This window comes from Rhopilema esculentum, chromosome 10 (genome assembly GCF_057945365.1).
Source record: "Rhopilema esculentum isolate cy_ngs chromosome 10, ASM5794536v1, whole genome shotgun sequence".
Classification (NCBI taxonomy): domain Eukaryota; kingdom Metazoa; phylum Cnidaria; class Scyphozoa; order Rhizostomeae; family Rhizostomatidae; genus Rhopilema; species Rhopilema esculentum.
This window is the reverse complement of record NC_142824.1, coordinates 2,054,438-2,075,726: the sequence shown is the minus strand read 5'-3', so window position 1 is coordinate 2,075,726 and position 21,289 is coordinate 2,054,438. Positions and strand designations below refer to the sequence as shown.

Here is a 21,289-nt window from a genome sequence, read left to right as displayed (position 1 = left end):
GTGAATTCTACATTTTAGGAACTCTGGAATTTTAAACCTTAAATTGTAAAAACTCACAGGCTGGAGGAGACCCATTCACTAATCGTTTTCTATTGTGAAACCCTGTCTCCGCTGGATCTCAAATTGCACCACTTGTTTTCTTTTAAACGGGAGTTAAATTGAATTAGATTATTTTGAACAGGCAAGGCGAATTTCTGGATAAGAAACTTGAAACTTCATAGACTCAGTATTGTGCTTCAATTTTGAAAATAATACCCCGTATTCATCATAAAACATTAAAATGGGAATTTTTTTCAGCCCTTCTTGAAAAAAACGTGTATGCTAAGCTCCCCCTGTTATTTGTAAACGTCCTTAACCTCTTATTATAAAGCTGCTGAGAAGCCAGAAAACATTGCAGAAGCTGCAGTAGAAGAAATTGACCAAATAAAAGTGCTTCATCTTACGAATCGGGCATATGCACTTACTCTCGAATCCCCCTATTGTTGAATTGTTAAATACGAAAGGACATTTGGCCCTCTGAAAAATTGTTTAAAATTTTCTTTCGATCGAGAACAAAGATGAAAGGCTCAATCTCTTGATGCTTCTATATCGTGAAAGAGATATTATCTATAAAATTGATCTCTAGCTGTATCAACTCAGAGATAATTACAGAAACAAATGCACAACCATTTTGAGGACCAAAAATCCCTATGATTTAATAATGTCTACGGTCATGCAAAGCTTGACCGTCTCTTTGGAACCCCAAAAGACCCCAAAAATGTAAATTTGCTTATTTTAAAAGAAAAAACTTACGGCTAAATATTAAAAATGGGTATCCCCCCTGGTCACAATGTTAATAAATTCTCTGGTTATGATCTTGAAAAGAGGTTCTTACAAAACCCCTAATTCTTCCTGTTCCATTGGCGGTTGGTAAACATATCCAAAGGACGTCAATCAGACAAGGGTGACATGATTTATCCAGTTCAAAGCCCGAGAATTGATGAGAAATACAAAAAAGCTTGCTTGGAATCCGTTCAACTAGAAAAAGCTGAACTTCACAAACTATGCAAATCTAAAATTATCATGGTTGCAGCTGGCGTATTCAAACTAACATAAGAAGTCAAATAACAAATAAGTGCATGTGACTGATGCAATTCATATCATGTTATAATATTAATTGAAATTAAAATGACAAATATAAAATTGGACCATTATTCCTTTAAAAACAAACTACGAAGAACTGTAACAAACTTACGGTCAAAAAACTGAATTAATGCAAAACCTGTAGGAAAATATGATAAACAGATGCGAATATTGTCTGGCGATAGAAACTTTTTGTAAAATGTTTGACCCAAATTGAGCATTAAAGTTAAATTTGATATTAGAGGAAATCTAATATGTATTCTTTTGAAATAACTAGACCGCCTAACGAGAACGCTGTAAATACAACTTTCTAAACATTTAACTGTATATTGTCAAACTATAAAATCACATTTCATAAAAACTGTATAAAAATATAATCTCTCGAAGCACATAATCGACAATTAATCATAAACTGATGACTTAGAATTTTTAATTGCTACTATCTATAATTAGAATAATATCTATACATGTCTTGTTAATATGTTTAGCAATCGTGCTTTACGTCATTATCCTCTGCAACTGTTTTGGTTCTAATCTGCAACTTCATTGAACCTACAAAGTGAAAAAACGTGCTTAAACAAATCAGTCAAACTGAATTTTTAAAGTAGCAGGCTAGTATGATATTTGAAAATTGTAATAAAAGTTTGTTCTGTTTTATGGTAGGAGGCTGAGGCTAGTTCTTGAGTTCTGTAAAGCTTTAAATTGCAATAGACCCACTCTCAGCTGCTCCTGGAGGTACTTCAAAATGAGCTTTGATCTTATAGCAAGGATAAACGCGCGGGTTATTCTGCTTTCTTTTGTAAACTCAAAGGAAGTTGACAGAAACTGAAAAGGACACCTTTCAATCAAGAATTGGCCCGTCAATAAGCGGGTGAGTAGTATTGTGGGAGCAAGGCAACAAACCTCAAAAGAAATTTCATGTGATCAATATTCCCTTTACGGCACATGTTTGCAGAAGAATATTACGAGAAATTTTGCTTTTGTATCTGTCGTTTGCTTCAAATAGCCAATCAAATTCGCTAGATGTATCTAACTTTAAATGTCTTCATAAGGAAAAAGTTCAGAGCTGCGGATTTCAAACAACAGGGGTATCCCACCTTAATTAACTCCAACCACCTGTCTCAAAACAGCTGCTTTAACACCATCCCATATGAGCAACATCTGCTTATCAAATTCTCCAAGATGCTTGTTGACTGTCCTCCGTTTATCAGATGTATTTGATGACTTCTGAGTTAATGAAGGGTCACATGGGTCGACTGGCATCGCTCCAGTCAGAAGACACAGTCCATTTTCACCATAGCACAAAGCAGATGGATTCAATTCCTTGCCAATGGTAACGATAAAACGTGAAGGGGTTCTCCCTAGATTTGGGCAAGATACCAACGATCGGATCTCAAGTTTGTACGGCTTCAGCCACGTGATCAGAGAGGGATCTCTGTCGTCATAAACTTCATAGATCAGGATATGGCCACTCCCAGTACCAATCCACAGGGTGTCATAATTCACACAGAAACATGTGACTCGCTGGTCATAACAATCACTGCCTGGTTTGAGTTTTTGTATCTCTTTGGCACAATCAACATCGCCTACCACGTTAAGCGTCTCGACCGTGTATATGCTCACAACGGAGCTGCCACTGCAAGCAACAAATAAAAGCCTGCCATCTTCAGAGACATTCAGCTGGGATACATGATTTTTTTCGTTTCCATGCCTCATTCCCTCAAGCTTCACTTCACTTGGAACGTCAAAAATTAGCGGATACTTGTAAACATACTTGTCACAACCAAGAAGCAACTTTACCAGCAATCCATTGTCTTCCTGTGTCTCTACCTCACTTATTGTAACAGCAGATATAGTTCGTTTTGCATTCACGGTAACCGTCGCCTTGTCCTTCCACTTTCCCTTTAGAAAGTCCTTTTTGTCAACTCTTTCAAACGCACCATCTTCTCGACCAATGATCACGAAGCTACTATGCACCGCCAGAGAACGGATATAGTTATTGAGAAACGGGAAAGACGATACAAGCTTCCTTCTTTCAGATGAATAGACCGACACGTAGTCAGAGGTGCTTCGCAGGATAATGGCCACGTGTTCTTTGTCGATTTCATAAATTGATGAAATGTTGAAAAATGATTCCTTTGCTTTGGCTAAGCATTTGTTTTCTGGAACAAATTTCTGTTTGATATCTGTGGTCTCTATGTTAACAATTAGAATAGAAGCACCAGCCCTATCATCACAGGTAATCCAGAGCTCACCCCTGCTTTTGATGCAGCACAAAAGCCGTGGAGTGTTAACATCTCTAAGTGGGGCCTTGCCATAAAGCAAACAGAAGCTAGGTGATTTCAGCTGTCGGGTAATGTCCAAAGAGGATGGACGTTTCATAGCTTCCTGTGCCCATGTTTTGATCATCAATGCTGTCAGTGTTAACAATGAGTACTTAGTATTCTCTATGTTGTAGAAGCGAGGGCGCTTACCCTCTTTGAGGGAATTGTTTACCTCAATAGCACTGTCACAGTCATAAAATGGCCTTCGTCTGGATATCAGTTCATATAGAACCATAGCATATGAAAACACATCAACTTTACTATCATATTCTTCCGTTTTGGAATATTCAAAAATCTCTGGGGCAATGAATCCAGGAGTGCCTGTGAAGAACTTGAGGCCGACTGGAGAGATGAAATTGGCGGTTCCAAAATCAGCAAGCTTAATATTGATGTCGCTATCCGGCTCCAAAGAAAACAGCAAAACATTGTCTGACTTCAAGTCTCTGTGAATGATTCCCATAGAATGTAAGTAGGAAATCGCACTAGCTGTTTGTTGTGCAATACGATAAATAACAATTCTATCGATTACGTGATAGGGGTTTCTTAGCACGTCTTTCAGTGTTCCCCTAGTTGCTAATTCTATAGCAAGACATAATTTAGGGCGTACAGAAACTCCGTAAAAGGTAATTATATACGGATGGCGTCCAACTCGACTCAGCACAACTGCCTCTTGACGCACCTCATAGAAGTGATCGAGGGCCTCAACCAGATCAGGATTTATTTCCACTTTGAAATTGAACAGCTTTACGGCTGCTAGATTATCCTTGTATGCTCCTCTATACACTTTTCCAAATTGACCTTGCCCAAGCAAGTTGTCATCTGCCTCCAAGAACATCAAGTCGTTTCTTGCCACCTGCATTGATGGCTCCAAATCCATAAACAATAAGTCAGGACACAATACACTTAGTTCTACGACACGAGGAATGTGGCTATAGTCACAGAGCAAAAATTCTTTACTGAAGGACTCTTTCAAACATTCGGTTACTTCAAATTCATACGGTGGATTAATGCCACAGCTGATACACACTGGGCAAGGTGCCAGCTGTTGGACATATGGATTAAAACCATCGGTACCCTCTAAGCCAGGAAACCATTCTTTGATCAGTGTTCTAATGTGATCCACTGTGAATGCCAGAGCTCTGTATCCTAACAATGATTTGCAAACTTTAGTTTCGACAATCCAACGATCATCCACATCCTCTTTTAACATAACAGACAAAAACAGCTTTGGGTGGTTGAATATTACTCCATACCTCCAACAAATCAATTGCTTTCGATCAATAAGAGTTGAGATATCCACAGCTTCAAAGAAATGATCGTCCTCTGGGTCATAAGACTCCCATTGCTGTTCATGAAATGTTGCTCCATAGCTGGCTCCTTGTTGAGCTCGCGAGTCCTCTGATGAAATGCTGGAGGTCGAGGCAACACTTCCCTCATCCTCTGACTTTTGACCATGAGAAATTTTGAATTCTTGCGACGAGCTCGTTCTAGATTGATCCCAGCTAGTGGGTGATGTCTGACTGTAAACAGATGAATCACCAACAGAAATAGGCGTAGCTTCTCTTGAATCTTGCCAAAAAGAGGTAGAGGAAGCACGACAAGAATCTTCATTGTCCTCTAAGCGAACCCCATTAATTAGAAAACTTGCATCTACTTTACCAGTGTTTATATTGACGTCATCGTCTTCCTTTTCTGTAGCTGGTTGACTGGGCTCCTGTGCTGCGCTACTTTTTTCGTGACTAGGGCTTTCCGGACTAGGGCTTTCCGGACTAGGGCTTTTCTCTGTTCCGTTGGGAACAGGGCTCTCTTTCCAGGCGTTTGATTCCTTTTCCCATTTTTCTTCGCACCATTCCATATCATCATCTTCAACTTGCTCTCCTTCATTTCCTACACTTTCGTCATTTTCTCTACTTTGATGGCTCGTAGCATTAAGCATGTCGTTTAGATACAGCAAAAACCTGCTGATAAAACGGCTCCAAAACCCATGGGGTATACACGAGAAGTGGTGCAGCCGCAGGATCGTTTGTTTCGGCACCTTTAAAGGGGGAATATTGGCAGGGATGTTTTCAGGCAGTCGCGATGGCACAAGGATTCTCTCCTTATCTATTCTACATGCAATTTGGAAACGGGCCAGCAGACGTAAATATTTCGGGTAAAACTCTTGCGGGAAATTCCTGTCTTCGTTTTTTATAATATGCTTTATGTCCTCTTCTCGAAGTATGCCATCTCGAATAAAAGTATGGGCTTCCTTAACAGTGACTATTTTGGCCATAAGATCACATAACCAGGAAGGACTAATGAAGTACAGGTCTCTCAAATCTTGATTTGGGTCGTTATAATGTAAAATCAGCCCTACAAAACAAGGAATAGACCATTGGTATTCAAGCATCAATCCATTAGCATTTTACAGAAAAAAGGTTAAATCTGAAGTCAACAATGGGAGACACGTTACAAAGTTACATCTTCTTACATCTTCCAATCTTGCAAACATTGTCAAGCCAAAGTGAACTGGCGTCATGATCCTGTTATGGCAACTTAACATTCAGCACAAAAAATCATTAAATGCGAAGAATTGAACTGGAAAATAATATTTTTTGATCATACATTGATATCAAGTATGGTACAGCAAATTAAACCTCTTCCATTTTGACAATATAAATATTCCAAGTTTCGCTGTGAATGTAGGGCGCGTTAATGTATCCTGTGCAAAAGGATACCATGCTTGCTTTCAATGCAAGTGGAAAATTGAAGACCAGTCATTATATAAAAATAAAAAATTTAAATACTGTTGCAAAAAAAGGCCTACCAATGTCGTGCAGGAATCGTGTAGCCAGTTCGACATCTTCGGGATCAAAATAATCACTCGGGTGTTTGGTTGCGTTTTCAGCAACCATGTTCTCAAACTGGCACTTCCTCAACAGCGGGAGGCGCCCTTCTCTGTTCAGTTCTGCTTGTTTCTCTGTTATCATCCTTGAAAGTGTCAAGTAGCTGGATGGAATCATCTCTCCTAAAACTTTAGGACTGCTTATTTGACCGTCAACGGTTAACTGACTGGCTACATTGTAAATCAAAGTACGCAATTTTTCCATTCCTTTGGATGAACAAAAAAGAGAAATAATTATAACAGTCATTAGGAATGAAGTATTATTTTGTACATTAATGTAACAATCAACCGGCCATTGCAGGCAAAAGTAATGATGTTTTGGTCATATGCGGTATAATCCACGCAAAGTTCGAATCCAAACCATGAGCAGAAATAGAACAGGCGGAGAATAGGGGAATGGTCGCCAGAGAGCGAAATTTATGGGACCAAGTGCGTTTGAACAATTCAAGGGTGCTGATTTCGAAAATCGGAGATGTTATACGGAGATTCTGGGGGGCCATCAGCCTCTTTTTCGTGTTTGAAGTCTCATTTTTGCGTATTTGAAGGTAATCAATAAGAAAATAGTTTAAAATTGAAAAAAGTTAAAATTTGCTGTGCTGCACTATGATACTACTGTCACACAATTTTGGCTAAAGCTATACTTACTGCAGAATGCTGAAGTTCTAGTTAAATAATTCTTATTTTTATAAGTATATAGGTTTGTCTAAAATGATGATAAGTGAAAAGGAACACATTGTGAAACAAAACTGCCAACATTTCCAAAATAAGTTGCAAATGACCTTTATGCATACAAAAATCTTGTCTTGCAAATATTGCTCTTTCTAAAGAATCTTTGCGCTTCATAATTATATTAATGAGCAAATTACATGCACACATTTGATTTATGTATGAGATCCTGTGATATTTTCAGCAAAGAGGAATCTTGGCCTATATTGGTTGTAGAAGTTTTCTTGTCCTAGGTTGAAGGAAAAGACCACCCCTTTTTCAGAGGTTTTCCGGATGAGCTTGGGTACACCTGAGAGTGTTGTCGGGATTGTCTAAAACCTGAGAGGAAATAACCAACTGACGGTGCCCTCGAAAATACTTTTTTTTTTAAAAAATTGAAAACAAAGTCGTTTCAACTTTCAAGGATACATCATTGAAAATTAAGCTGAAGATTAAAGGAAGAAAAAAGAGCTTTCAGAGAGACATTCTTGGCCTTATAGTTGCACTCGAACAAGCAAGATGCAGATGTTGATCTCGAGACAACTCTGTTGTATCCACTTGCACCTGTGTCAATGCCTCTCAGCACAGCAGATAATGCCATCAGAAGGAATGTTAGGACTAGATTGTATGCAACTGCCATAAGTGAATATCATTAGCTCTGATGAACTAGCACCTGCGGAGAAATTAAACAGGTACGACTTGGACCTTGCTGCAGCCAAATGTTTGATTTGCCCTTTATCCACCAAGAGACAAATGGAGACCGAAATACCTGCTACTGTTCCAGACCAGTGCACAAAAATTGTGATTTTCTTTGACACATACAAGGACAACAGCAAATAAAGTATGGTGAAAGAGTTGAGATAGGTGAAGTTAGCTATACGCCTTAACGATTCCCGACATTAAGATGCTGTATGACTTCAACAGCTTCACCATCAACGAAGATAGCAAAGAAATATTGTTTAATCCGTTCAGCTTGCAGTTATTAAGGATCGTAGTCAACTCAGCCGACCAATGATCATTTGTAACAAATTTCAGTGTACAAAAGTTACAGCGGATTATGCTGAAGTTCTCAAAAACAAAGCCGGTGACCATTGGGTGGAACAAGGATTCTAATGGATAATGGTACTGGAAAACAAAAGAAGATAATAGACATGGCATCATGAGGAATAGAAAAACAAAGCATTACTTGGTCTGCACGCTTTTTCTTGCCAAAACTTTGTTTCCATTTATACTTTGTCGTGTATTATATATAAATCGAAGCACATCTTGAGTAAATCTTCTCAGACACAAGTTCTTTGTGCAGAAGTTCGAAAGACAAAAAGAGACCATAAATCTCGGTCTTCTGCCGCCATGTTAAGAAAACGGTTTCATATTTTGCGTGCAAACTATCTCGTTATAATTTAAAGACGAGCTGGCGGTTTGATGCTTCAGTTGAGCTTCCTTTGAAATCCGAAACAAAATACCAATCCTAAACTAAAAAAATCTTCTTTTCCTAAGACTGTTTTATAAAACTTTTAAGTTTCTACAGGGGAGGGCTTACTCCTTCCATAAAATACTGAACATATCAGGAAACAAGATGGCCCAAACCGTTTCGTTGACATCTCCCCTATACAAAAATCGGATTGAACCAGAGCAAAATAATTCTTCTCGTTGGGATGGGAGCTTTCTTGGAAACTGAAGGACCAAATGACAGAAGCCAAGACTGATCAACAATACGATGGCAGAAGCCAGAAAAGTTTGCTAACCTTTGAAACTAAAGAGCAAGTTGTGAGCAAATATAGAAACAAAGGCGAGCTTTGATTTCTGTAGGGAGTCCCTGCATGACTGAACAGCGGTTCGTTTACTCACCATAATGCAATGAGAACTATTTACAAAAACCACAAATAACAGGGTGACCAAACAGAACACACACTAAACATTAGTACTAAACAATTTTTAAATCATATATAAGTTTTTAAATCAATGTTGGTATACAAAATAGAATAAACTGGGCTAAGGGTAAACCAAAATGATTTCATGTTCGTACTTTATCTGATAGCGTAAATGAATGAATAATTGGTTTACTTACTTCGTCTGCATTCGTCTAAATGAGGTTTTTCAATACAGCAAGTGACAGCTGTAATCATCTCTCTTTGGCAGTGGATCTCTCTGTAATTCTTCACCATTGCATACACCTTGTCAGCGATGCGCTCTTCGCTGAAACCCGGCATCTCCATGACTTCATCAAGATGGGTTCCAACTATGATGACAGAAGAATTCGGGACCCTGAACTGGAGATTGGCAAGCCATGGACGGAGACCACTAATTCCACTTTCGCCGTCTAAAAGATTCCAGACTAGCATATACAGCGATCTTTGAGACAAGAAGCATTGGTGAGTAGCATAGTATTCCCCCTGCCCAGCAAAATCCCAGCATTTAAAAGTAGCTTTTTGAATCACAATATCTCGAATGTCCACACCTAAAACAACAAAATGCACTGGCATGAATTATCATCAATAATGGTGAATAAATAGGAAAAGGAAACACGTGAACAATAAAAAGTCCGATGGTCTCTATACAGAAAAGAAGTAATGTTTGATATCCCGTTTACAGACGAAATGTAATATTAAACGGTCTGTTTATAGTTAAGATGTCATTTCGGAGGAAGTGCTGCCAGGAAATACTCTATACGGGTCTGTTTACGGGCAAGCGGAAATGAGTTGTTGACTATTACTGGCCAGATAAAATGTTTGATGTTCTGTTTCCCAGCAAGACGTAATGTTTGATGGTCTATTTACAGAGAACACTTAATGTTTGATGGTCTATTTACAAACAAGACGTAATGTTTGATTGTCTATTAACATGTTTCCCGGCACAACCGAATGCTTGGCGGTCTGTTTACTGGCAAGACGTAATGTTTGATGATCTATTTAAAGACACGACTTAATGTTTGCTGGTCTATTTAAAGACAGGACTTAAATGTTTTATAGCCTATTAAGATGAAATGTTTGATGGTCTATTTACATACAAGACGTAATGTTTGATGGTCTATTTTGATGGTTCATAAAACTTAATGTTTTATGGCCTATTTACTTAAAAGATGAAATATTTTATGGTCTATTTACATACAGGACGTAATGTTTGAAGGTCTGTTTCCCGGCACAACCTAAAATTTGGCGGTCTGTTCACTGGCAAGCCGTTACGTTTGATGGTCTATTTACAGACAGGACTCAGTGCTCGTTTACATACAAGACGATATGTATAATGGCCTGCTTGAAGACATCATGCCATTGGGTTTGTGTAGAGACAAGTTTTGCTCACTGAGAGTTTGTTTACAGACAAGATATGACGCCCAAGGGTCTGTTTACGTGTTCACAGGCAAGAATTAACAAAATGTTCCCAAAAAGGTGATACAATCCTTTAATTTGGCACAGTGCTCTTTTGAGTTTTAAGAACCAATTTCAAGTCATCCAAGGTAGATAGGAAATGTTTAACAATAATCGAGCAAAATGTCTAATCTTAGTTTTTGCTCTTGATTTGGGTAATTTCAGCTGAATATTTTAAGCCTTGGATACATGTTTGTAACACAACAGAAATCATGTGATCGATGGCGTCATTTTCAAAATTTTTTTTTCTCTTTTTTCTCAAAATTTTAATTCTCTTTTTTGAAAAATTTCTCCAACCATCTTGTTTGGCATTGTAATAGGAGCAAAAAGTTCTAAAGAATAAACTCTATCAGACATGCAGATAACGAGTTATTGCTATTTAAAGTTTGCATGACGTCATCAAAATGGCGGTTCTGCAGGTTTCAAGCACGTGGAATTCAAAGGCTGGTTGTCGTAGTTTAGGTTGCTTTATCTCGATTTTGAAATTGTTTGACCTTCGTGTTATTCAGCAACTCAAGAATGTCATTTGAGCTTATATATTAGGAATTTTTCAAAAAAGAGAAGTAAAAATTTTAATGACTGGGGAAAATGACGTCATCAATCACATGATTTCTATTGTGTTGCAAAAATGTATCCAAGGCTTAAAATGTTCAGCAAGGCTTAAAGTACCCAAATCAATAGCAAAACTTTGGTAAGACACTTTGCTCGATTGTTGTCAAAAATTCCTTGTCTAAGTAATAATTCCTTCGACATCTTTAAACAACACCTAAAGTATGTTACCACGGCTAGATGGAAACAGCACCAGAGAGTCTTGAAGATTTATTGATGTAAAAATGCGACTAGTTTTCCAAGTTTCGGATCCCTTCTCTGTGCTAATTTGATTAGATTAGCAGGCATAAGCATACTGGAATGGGGCCAATCTCCTGAACCTTAGACATGCATACATCCAACAATTCTTATATGTTAAGCATTGGAATAGAAAAGCTCTTTTTATTATGCAAACAACCTCAAATTTTTGCTTAGAATGAATCTAGTATATACCTTTGGTCGAAGTGTTCTCTTTGAAAGCGAAATTCTTGTTGATGCGATGCATAAGAGTGGTCTTTCCACGATTAGCAAGGCCCACGATCATTAGTTTCATAGTGTAGTACTCTACAGAACTCCTTAGCCGCGCCTTCAAATGCCGTAGCAACAAGCTTGTCGTGGCTCTCAAAGCCAAGGGAGGATCGGTTATCTAAAATAAAATCCAAATAAAAGACTAACGTTAAAGTTTCTGAGACCAAAAGTACTTTCAGTAGTGACATAAAGGCTTCATCGTTGTCAGCGACTTAACTTTTTGTTGTTACATGTATGTGCATTTCCTCACAAACCTGTAGAAAGTAGATAAATGTTTGTGGTCTTCCTTTTTTGACAACCATCTAATTTGGCATTATGCTAGCCATATCCTCTTGAAAACCAGTATCACAACAGACTTTGTTGGTTCACCTCCATTCAACAATTTGTCGTATATTCACTATCTCCAAAAATATAAATCCCTCAAGCATCATCTATAGCCCCTTGAGAGCTTAGCATCGCTGTTCAACAGTCCAATAAATGTTACCTACAAAATAGCCATAGCAATAAATATCCACGAAACTTCAAAAACAAAAATAAATATTACCTGGTCCATTTGCTTGATTCCAAGATAATTTAACTTAGGAAGCTTTGCAAGATCTGGCGGCAAAATTGTAATATTTTTATTGCGGCTGATGTCAAGGGATTGTAATGTCTTGATCTTGCAAATACAGCTTTGAACACGTGATAAATTGTTGTCTGCGATACTTAATGACTCTAGTTCAGACTGTGAAATAGAATCGTCTAAAAACCTCAAATTGTTTTCATTCAAATTCAAAACTTTCATTGCTCTCGACCAATTATCAACCCTTGGTATAACATTGATTTCATTTGATGACAAATTCAAATTGCGCAAGTGGATCAGCTCAAAAATCTCCTTTGCAACTTCTGAAATATTGTTTTTCGAGAGATCAAGGCGCAGCAAATTTTCCATCTGGTTGATGTTTTTCGGAACAGCTGTGAGCAAGTTGTGAGACAATATCAGTTTTTTATAATGGAGCTTTTCCTGGATCCATTCTGGTAAGACCTGACTCAGTGCTAGTCCATGCCAGTCTGCTTCTCCTTCGTCCTCCTTGCAATATATCTCAAATAAAATGATCTTTGAAACTTGGAAGTGATTCAAGGTAAATGCAATTGCAACTGGAAATGCCATATCGACGTTTCTTGCAGCCTTCCTGCAATGCATGTAACCAAAGAGACTAAGCCATACAAAAATTGTACTTAAAACCATACATAAAGTGTATTTAAAACCATACAAAAATTGCCCTTGGTTTTTAGCATGTTAAGCCCCCCAAAACGTTTTAGCCACCTAAATTAGTAATATGCTCTGCAGTCCTTGTGGGTAACTTGGAACAATCTTCACCAACATTGGAAAAAGCTTTCGATCGAAGTTTGGTGGCAAAATTTAAAAAGTAAAGAGTTAGCAATAAAAGTCATATGTAAGTAATCAACAAAGGAACCAACCAAGGTGGGGGTTGTCTTTTTGGGAAAGACAATATAGATTCCTTTCAGCTTAGGCAAGTTGAAAAAATGTGCTTTCCATATTTCTGAACATAAATCAGTAAGACCCCTTGCTATGTCTATTTGTGTTTGGTTGACGTCCAAAATATGTGATTGGCACTTTGCGAAGGAAATAAAGCCTTGCAATATGTATAGTATGTTAATTTATCATCTAGTACCCTCCCAAGGAACGACAAGTTCAAAAGATGATCTGAATAAAAAATTAACCAGTATTATAGAAATAAATTCATATAATTACCGCAGTTCACTTAACTTGTGACCAGTCATGCTATATTTCCATTCCCCTGGCAAAAACTTTCTTATAAAAACACATTCATTGTTTTCATCATATAAACTTGTTTTATTTTCTTTCAAATCAGAACAAATATATGTAACCAACTGTTTGTCATCTGTCTTTGCTGCATAGCACAGCAATAGCAAAACTGCTGTTTTATATAAAGCAGGCTTCAAAAGAGCCGCTTGCATGCACTGCTCCACATTCCTTGCACCGTGTAGTACCAGATAACCAACTGCTTTACCACAATTGTTTTCAACAGCAAGTTCCAAAGCTTCTTCAAAGCATTTTTCTTCAACAGTCTTGCCACGCTGCAGACCATCTATTGCAGACCTGAGTTGTGGATTGTTATTCATGGCAAGCTTTTTAATTTCTAAAAGAGGATAAACATAAAACAGAATTAAGCACTTCTCTTTCTACTTTGAATTTCACATTGACTCACTATAGCATCAATTGTTAGTCTGCATCTCAGAAATTTCTTTATCATAATTATCTCATTCAAATTTACCATAATAACTTTATTAAGTCTTTCTGCAAAACTTTCCCAGTTGAAAGCAAATATGACATCAAGTTGGTCTAAATGGATTGGTATCCAAAGCTAGAGGTCAGCCTCCAATTAACAAGAAGTATTGAGACAAAAGAGATGCTTATCGTGGTAGAAGAATAGATGTAAAAACCTATGGATATAGGAAGTATAGCAATGTGTTGAACAGGCAAACCTCACACTTAGCACACTACACAAAGATTTCAAACTGATAAAAATAAAAGATTCAGTAAAATTATCTAGCATGATGGCAAATATTTACCTGCTGTCTTCAGCACTCTTGCAGCCTTGCTTCTTCTATTAAGCTCTGCAGTTGCATAGGGATTCTTTCCAAACTCATCAGTCAAAGAAAGATTGGCTGAGAAGTCCAACAAAACTCTTATGCATTCCACATCCCCAATTGAAGCAGCAATATGTAACGGTGTATACCTTCCATTTGATAATGCATCAACCTGACCACCATAGGTAAGCAAGACTCTGAGAATATCTGCATTTCTGCTGCTTACAGCCTCATGTAAAGGAGTGAAGCCAAAAACCCCAGCAGGCTCATTGATAAGCTTGGTTGCATTTGGATCACTAGCAAGTAGGTCCTTGATCTGTTTAAGCTTTCCATTATTACAAAGAAGATGGAGTCTGTTTTTATCTGGCAGATTAGCCATTTTGGCTCACATTATTCTCACACCTGGTTCACATCTTGTGTATACACTCATTCTGCAGAAGAAAAGGCAAAACTAAAAAAATCCCACCTAAATATCAGACAATTCTATGTTCTCATAAAGATACTTTCAGCTAAAATGGAACAACTTATAACTAGAAGGTTAAAAAACAACCAACATTTTTATTAGAAGCTACCTTCCCAACATGAACTATGCATCCAATCTGGAACACTGCCAGTGATGCATTTGCCCATGGGCCCAGTGGCCCCCTAAAATTCTTCGATTTAGGGGGGCCCCATGTAAAATTTTAAAAGCATTTAAAGTGCTCTTGATTTTAATCTTGTGTTTGAATGGAGCTAGGGGGCCTGGTAAAGTAATGAATTCCATTTTAAGAATGGAATAAAGGGGGTGGTCACAAGAATTTTCAGCTCGCTCCACTTGCAGGAGGCCTCATATTTTGTTTTTAATCCAGGGCTTTTGAAACTTCCGCTTGTCCTGGTTTGAGCATCCCCCAATGCAATGACTGCATTTAGTTTGTTGCTCAATTTGCCATACAGAGGTTTCTCTGATGAAAAATGTTTCATCATGCTGAAAAGGGTACATAAAAAGAGTGTGAACTACAGTCCACAATGTCACAGTAGCATGTTGTTTCCTTATGTTTAATGGCAGCAGATTTTGATGTCCTGGAAGTTTTAAACCCCAATAAAATCATCAAAAAGTTTTCAGCAGTTGGATGGTTTTATTTGGAATGTACTGAAATGCGAAATGGATACAAGTTTATTCTTGTCTTATGGTTGCTTGATTATGTTTGATAATGTTTAGCCAAGTACTGTGCATGTGACACAAATTTTTTGGTATATTTTAAGGGGCCCAAATCAACTTTTGGCCCAGGGCTTCAACAGACGTAAATGTGACCCTGATCACTGCCAAAACAAAACATAGAAAAGAAGCATGAGAAAATAGCATAGAAATTGTTGTAAATATTATATAACACTAAATATGATTTCAATTGATCTACAAATCTGTACACATTAAGAAAGGAAAGAGATTCTTCTGATTTTTTATGATATTTTAACAACAATGTGCTGAAATGTATGTAAGGAGCTACAGAGGAAGGCCTGTTCATAAAAGCGTACTTTTTCTTAGAATCCCATAGAATTTAAAGGCATTTGAGTCATGATAAAAGGAAAGAGTATGTATACCCAAACGTACCCAAATCTGTTGAGTCGTGATTTTCGTGCTGCAATGCTATTGGTTAACCTTAAACTAGTCACATGAACTTACCCAGTACTGATTAACAACAGTTTCCATCAACAGCAAGCTGTCAATATCAGATGCTGATATCACATGAAACTGCAGTAATTACACCTAAACTTAATAACCCCCTATAAATAAAGTCTACTTAGCAGGACTTAATGCCTTTAATAAAGTATAACTTCAAATACATTTATGACAATTCTTTAAAATATTGCCAACAACAGTAGGGTAACCCGAGGTAATATTTTGGCAAGGAAATGGCAGCAAATTAATCCATTTCTATTCACATTAACTTTAAGGTGGTTGGCTTTATACCAAAATCGAGCAAAATTAGTTACAAAAAAGCATTGAGTGGAGAATTCGATTATTTTTAACCTTTCGACTTTTGTTTAGTTTGTTGCTTTAAACTGCCTGTGACGCAATTTTTTAGATATCCATTTCATTCCAGAATTTTACAATATCTTTAATGGTTTTTAAACCTAATGTTCAGTTTGAAAATTCAATTAAAATATAGTCTGCTCAGTTTCACAAGATTCTGGCTCAACATTTGTACTTTGAAAGCAAATAAACAACCACTGTGTTTTTCAGCATATAAGACAGATTGTCATATAAGACTGTAACTTTATTATATTACTAAATTTTAAGAATAACTGTTACTGTATCTTACCATGTATAAGACGCATTACCTTTTCTCAAGGCCCCATTACACTTTCATCTTCAGGTACAATTCGCTTCACATTTCTTTATGGATGACAAACAATGAGAGAATGTGATAGTGTCAAGCAAGTTTAAATTTTTTGCTGGAGACCTTTCTTAATCTTTCTTGTGGAATTTCAATTTTATCACTGATGATAAAATATAGTTGCTTGCAAAATTAGTTGCAAGCAACTGTGAGCAACTATTAGCAAATCTTACTGCACTTTACACAAGCACATTATCTTGTTGTTTGTCTTTATAGAAAAAATGTGAAGCAAATTGTACCTGAAGATGATTCTGAAATGCGGCCTTGAGATTTTCTGAAGCATGTATATTTAGGTGTAAAATAAAACAAATTCAAGAATACTGAAGAAACCACCTCTGTAAGAAAAAATAATTTAAATTTAATGTGCAAAGTATTGTCTTTAAAACTATCAAATAGAAATAAATGACAGGTTTCAAAAATCTTGAAATTCTTCTTTGAATGTTTTCCTCATTATTCAAAAATTTTCTCCCAGCTTCTCCGTTGCACGTTCAAAGCAGACTTTTAGTATGATACTAGATTAATAAGGGTATTTTTGACAAAAGTCTGCCTGATGTTGGATATATCACATGTGCCAGTTCAGTGTATGCAACAGATTTCTCAGATCAAATTGAGACTTCTTGTTGCTTGTGGTTTGGCAGTTGTCTTTGTCTTTTCCCAATTCATTGCTATATTTGAAAGGTTTGATTTCTAACTAATACACTGGGACATGTTTTCTCTCCCTATGAGGAGAATGTTTTCTAACAGAGTGCGGTTTTTAAATTTAAGGGACCAGACCAAAGTCCAGAGAATTAAAGCAAAGTCATGGTTACCATATATAAGATGCATCCTGAAACAAAGCCAGCAAGATTAGAAAAGGATGGGCCTTGTACACTGCAAAATACATAGACAGTTCACCCAGCTAGACAGTTTGGCTAGAAATTTCTCCTTAGCCTGTTCATGAAAATGTTCTAGCTTTCAGACATTGTTGACCTTTATTGGACAGCTGATAACCCTGGTGTTACAAGTAATAATAACATTTTAATTGTTTGTATTAACTGACATCTTGAAACTCTCAAATATTTTGAAGATGGTGGTACTATTTTTTGCATCTCAACATAAAAGAGAGACCAAAACTAAATTCAACTAGCTGCCTCACTATAGATAAAGAATAAAATAAGAGCATGGCTAGTACTATGGCCAAGAACAGAGGGGCAATAGCATCATCACAACTTACAGAGTTTCAGAAAGTTTGCTAATTTGTCAGAATTCACAGGTAAAGGCTAGATAGCCCCCTCTACCTTCACATTCACTTCAGGCCTGGCCATTTGAGGAGAACCATAGCTCTTGCTTCCCTCTAGGCTCTTCTCAAATGCTTGAAGGGAGCTGCAGATTGCTCTCCTTAACTGCTCTTAAAAGAAAATAGCCTCAAATACCCAATTGAAATCGATTTTCCCTTTATTTATCTACAAATAGCTCCAGTGAAAATAGCTCCAGTGAAAATAGTTCCCATGAACAACGAAAACGAAACATAGCCTAGTATGCAAATTTAGTTTTGAAAGAAACTTCATCATGAAATCGTTAGATTGTTAGAAGGACATTTGAAATGAATATATGGGTAATTTCTGTTTGATATCTTTCAACTCAAGTAAACTGTACTCTCTGAAACTGAGCTTTTTATCGAGTGGTGACATGACATGGACGACGAGCAAATCACTTCCTCATGCTTCCACTTTATAAAACAAGAAACACCGTTATCTCTTCCTGAAAAGCTAGATTTACCAAAATATTTGCTGCCTAAATTCACCTCATACCATGATTTGGCTTGTTTCAAAATAGTACAGCAACATCATTAAATAAGGAACATCGTACATGACACGAAACAAACCTTCTGCGATGTGTCCTTCCTCGACCTCCGGATTCCGCGAAATGATGACAAGGGGGGAAGAATGATATGCTTAATGCTGCATGCTGATGGTCACATGACCATTTGAACGCCGCAGTGACAGCCCTCAATTTTATACGGAGTCAGCCGGGCTTTAGTCTGCATGGAAACTTTCCTTCTACACTTTTTTTTATAAGAACACGAACCTCAAAACTGGTCAAAAGTTAAGAGCAAATAAAGAAAAAGCTGAGGCTGAGCTTCTGCAAAATGCAGTTTTGAACAATGATTTTTCTCAAAATCGAGGATTTTTAGCGATGTGTGGGTGCTTTTACGGTGAATGTTCAAATTTGCCAGCAAATTAAGGCTGTCTAGCTCAGTTTGTTGGCAAATGAGGCCTGAACACCACCCTGGAGCAAAAAGCTAGCACTCGCAATGCTTCTGATTTTCGAAAAAATTAAGAACAGTCAGCCTGGACTTAAGTTTACTGGATCTTATAAAAAAGAGTGTATTTGTAAAGTCTGCACGCAGGTTTTTTAGTCAAGGTTTCATCGAGGCAATATTGATTACTTCCAAAGCTCTATAAACCTCCCGGGGGAGGGGGCTTATTTATTTTGGCAACCCTAAAAGGGAGCTTAAAAGGGAGGGGGCCATTGGCGTCGCCACGGGGTGGACTGGGGTGGACATGTTCACGCCAGTTTCCCAGAGGTCGATTTTCTAATTTCTGGAAATCAGTTGAAAAACCTTCGGGGTGGGAGGGGGGGATGTATTTGGCTGATCAGATCGATTTCAATTTTCACACTGGCAAAAAAAGCCATCATTAGGAAGAAAGCTGCTTCAAAAAGTTGCTTTTCCAAATATTTCAAAAGAGGTAAAAAATACTAAAAAAGTTATTTTTGGTATTTATTTTTGATTTATTTTTGAGAAAATTTGATATTATTTACGAGAAAATTTATTTTTGTCCACCCCAGTTTTTTTCGAGCTGGCGACGCCACTGGATGTGGCTTATTAGAGAGGGCTTACTGACAATGGAAATGTTACAATGCAGGTCAGAAATTCAGCTAATAAGCTGATGTGGACCTACAAATTAAAAGTTGAAAATGAAATTTCCAACGGTTTGTTACAAACGTAGTACTTGCTAATACACGAGAAATTGCCAAAAATAAATAAAATTTGAAATGTCTTTTTTTGTAACAACTGACGATGATCCGAACGATATGTTTCCTACCAGATTACTTTGTTTTTTTCGGAGCAAATTTAAATTAATTGTAGTTAGGGGAACATTTTACCCCCTCTGGAAGTGCATTCCAGATAATAGCAGCACGATATTTGAATGTCTGCCTTCCTGTTTCTGAACGTGGTCGCCCTAGCATCACCTTCTGGTTATTTTTTGTGTGTTCTCTTTCTTCAGCATTAACGAATTAATATCTTCATCTGACGGGCCATAGTAACATTGATATGCAATAGATTAAAGTCTTTTTTTATAGATAGCTTATTGACTTCCATTTTGCATACGCGATCGAGTACTTGATGGTTCGGAACTGAGGATGGTATTTTTGGATACGTTTTGCTGCTCCAACACGAACATCTTCATGCTCTGCTATTGATGACAAATTACAGGATGCCCATACTGATATACCATACGTTGCACTTTGCAGAAGACCTTTGAAATAAATTTCTTCTAGGACTTTGGCTGACATTAATCTTAGTTTCTTTAAAAACTTTTTTCCAATTAGGTTCATACAAACTTTTCTGACTTGTGGTTTCCAATTCTTAATTTTTGTCAATAGTAATTCCTAGACATTCAGACTTATCAACAATTTTGATTTGCCATTCATTGAGCCATACAGGTTGTAAAGGCGATATGAATTGTTTTTTTTAATAATCATAATTTCTGTTTTGTTAGGGTGGATTGAAAGAAAGCTTTTTCGACACCATATTGCAATATCATTTTCTGCAGGTTACATATCACATGGTATTGCCTACAAAGTATGCCTCTGTATCATCTGCAAACTTTTCAATTTTTCCAGCTTTTTTACACAAACTGAGCTACAAAGCTTTTGATATCATGATTGCAAATAGGCTTGGCCCAAGAACAGACCCTTGTGGTACTCCACAGGCTATATTTTTCGTGCTTGATTTAACTTGATCAATCTCGACATATTATTTCCTGTTTGCTAGGTTTATCAGATCACCATCAATATCATAAAATGTTCTCAAAAACTTTGCTAGCGGCTTCGAAAGTTTCTTAAAATCAATGAATTCAGAGTCACCAGGATCAATTGATATTCCTTTTGACCTCTTCTAAACAAATTTCGAATGACTTCTAGTGCGCATAAATAAATATCCACATGGGCAGCATTTAATGCACACAATGTATCGTCATTACACCCGTCAAAAGACCCAATCAATGCCCCAGTTTTCTTTGTTTGACATCGGGGGCTTGAGCGGGCAGGCATGAAGCCAGCCCTGAAAAGTTTGGTGGACAAGAAGAGGGCTTAAAAGAGAGGGGGCTTATTTCAAATTTTAACTCGATTAAGGGGGGCATATTAGAGAGTGGTTTTAAAAGATAGGGCTTAATATAGCTTTTACAGTAATCGTGACACGTGACAGCTCTTTTATCATAAAGGCATTTAATTGAATTGATTCGTATTCTCGGGGGAATATAGTTTGTAGCAAGAGGAATAGAGCAGAAGAACCGAAGCTCCGCACCCTGCTGGAACGGAGGAATACTGATGTCAGAGGGTACATCAGTGGCGTTTTGCAGCACCTAATTTTCAAAAACTTAAAATTTCTTCAACTGAATCTTCTTTAACTCAAGCTCTCCTAGTTAACAAGAAAGTTTATCATTTTTTACATTTTGCTTTTGAGTTTGACATGATTTAAAGGGTTGGATGAAACTTTCTTGCAGTTAGTGAATAGGT

The 21,289-nt window shown here is 37.2% G+C and overlaps 1 protein-coding gene across 2 annotated transcripts; it reads right to left on the bottom strand.

The window, feature by feature from the left end:
• Window positions 1-57: 57 nt before the first annotated feature.
• LOC135692220 (leucine-rich repeat serine/threonine-protein kinase 2) lies at window positions 58-18,476 on the bottom strand. Of its 2 annotated transcripts, none has more exons than XM_089110617.1 (9): window positions 17,721-18,365; window positions 14,115-14,563; window positions 13,273-13,681; window positions 12,061-12,688; window positions 11,442-11,634; window positions 9,104-9,493; window positions 6,253-6,537; window positions 2,220-5,798; window positions 58-1,674 (listed from the first exon to the last, which is right to left on the bottom strand). In XM_089110617.1, exons 2-8 carry the CDS (start codon window positions 14,509-14,511, stop codon window positions 2,221-2,223), a joined length of 5,880 nt encoding a protein of 1,959 aa, XP_088966743.1. In that variant the 5' UTR covers window positions 14,512-14,563; window positions 17,721-18,365; the 3' UTR covers window positions 58-1,674; window position 2,220. The 2 variants fall into 2 exon arrangements, with proteins under 2 accessions (XP_088966743.1, XP_065066370.2); XM_065210298.2 differs by lacking the exon at window positions 17,721-18,365 and adding an exon at window positions 18,372-18,476 and having other exon boundaries at window positions 59-1,674.
• Window positions 18,477-21,289: the final 2,813 nt, after the last annotated feature.

What these genes read in the sequence shown, in the direction of transcription:
- LOC135692220 (XM_065210298.2), bottom strand. Translation starts at nt 14,511, where the DNA reads ATGGCTAATCTGCCAGATAAAAACAGACTCCATCTTCTTTGTAATAAT. An exon ending in CACAAGTTAAGTGAACTGCG is followed by an intron (nt 12,689 to 13,272) that starts GTAATTATATGA and finishes CATGCATTGCAG; the next exon opens with GAAGGCTGCAAGAAACGTCG. An exon ending in ACGATTCCTGCACGACATTG is followed by an intron (nt 5,799 to 6,252) that starts GTAGGCCTTTTT and finishes CTTGTTTTGTAG; the next exon opens with GGCTGATTTTACATTATAAC.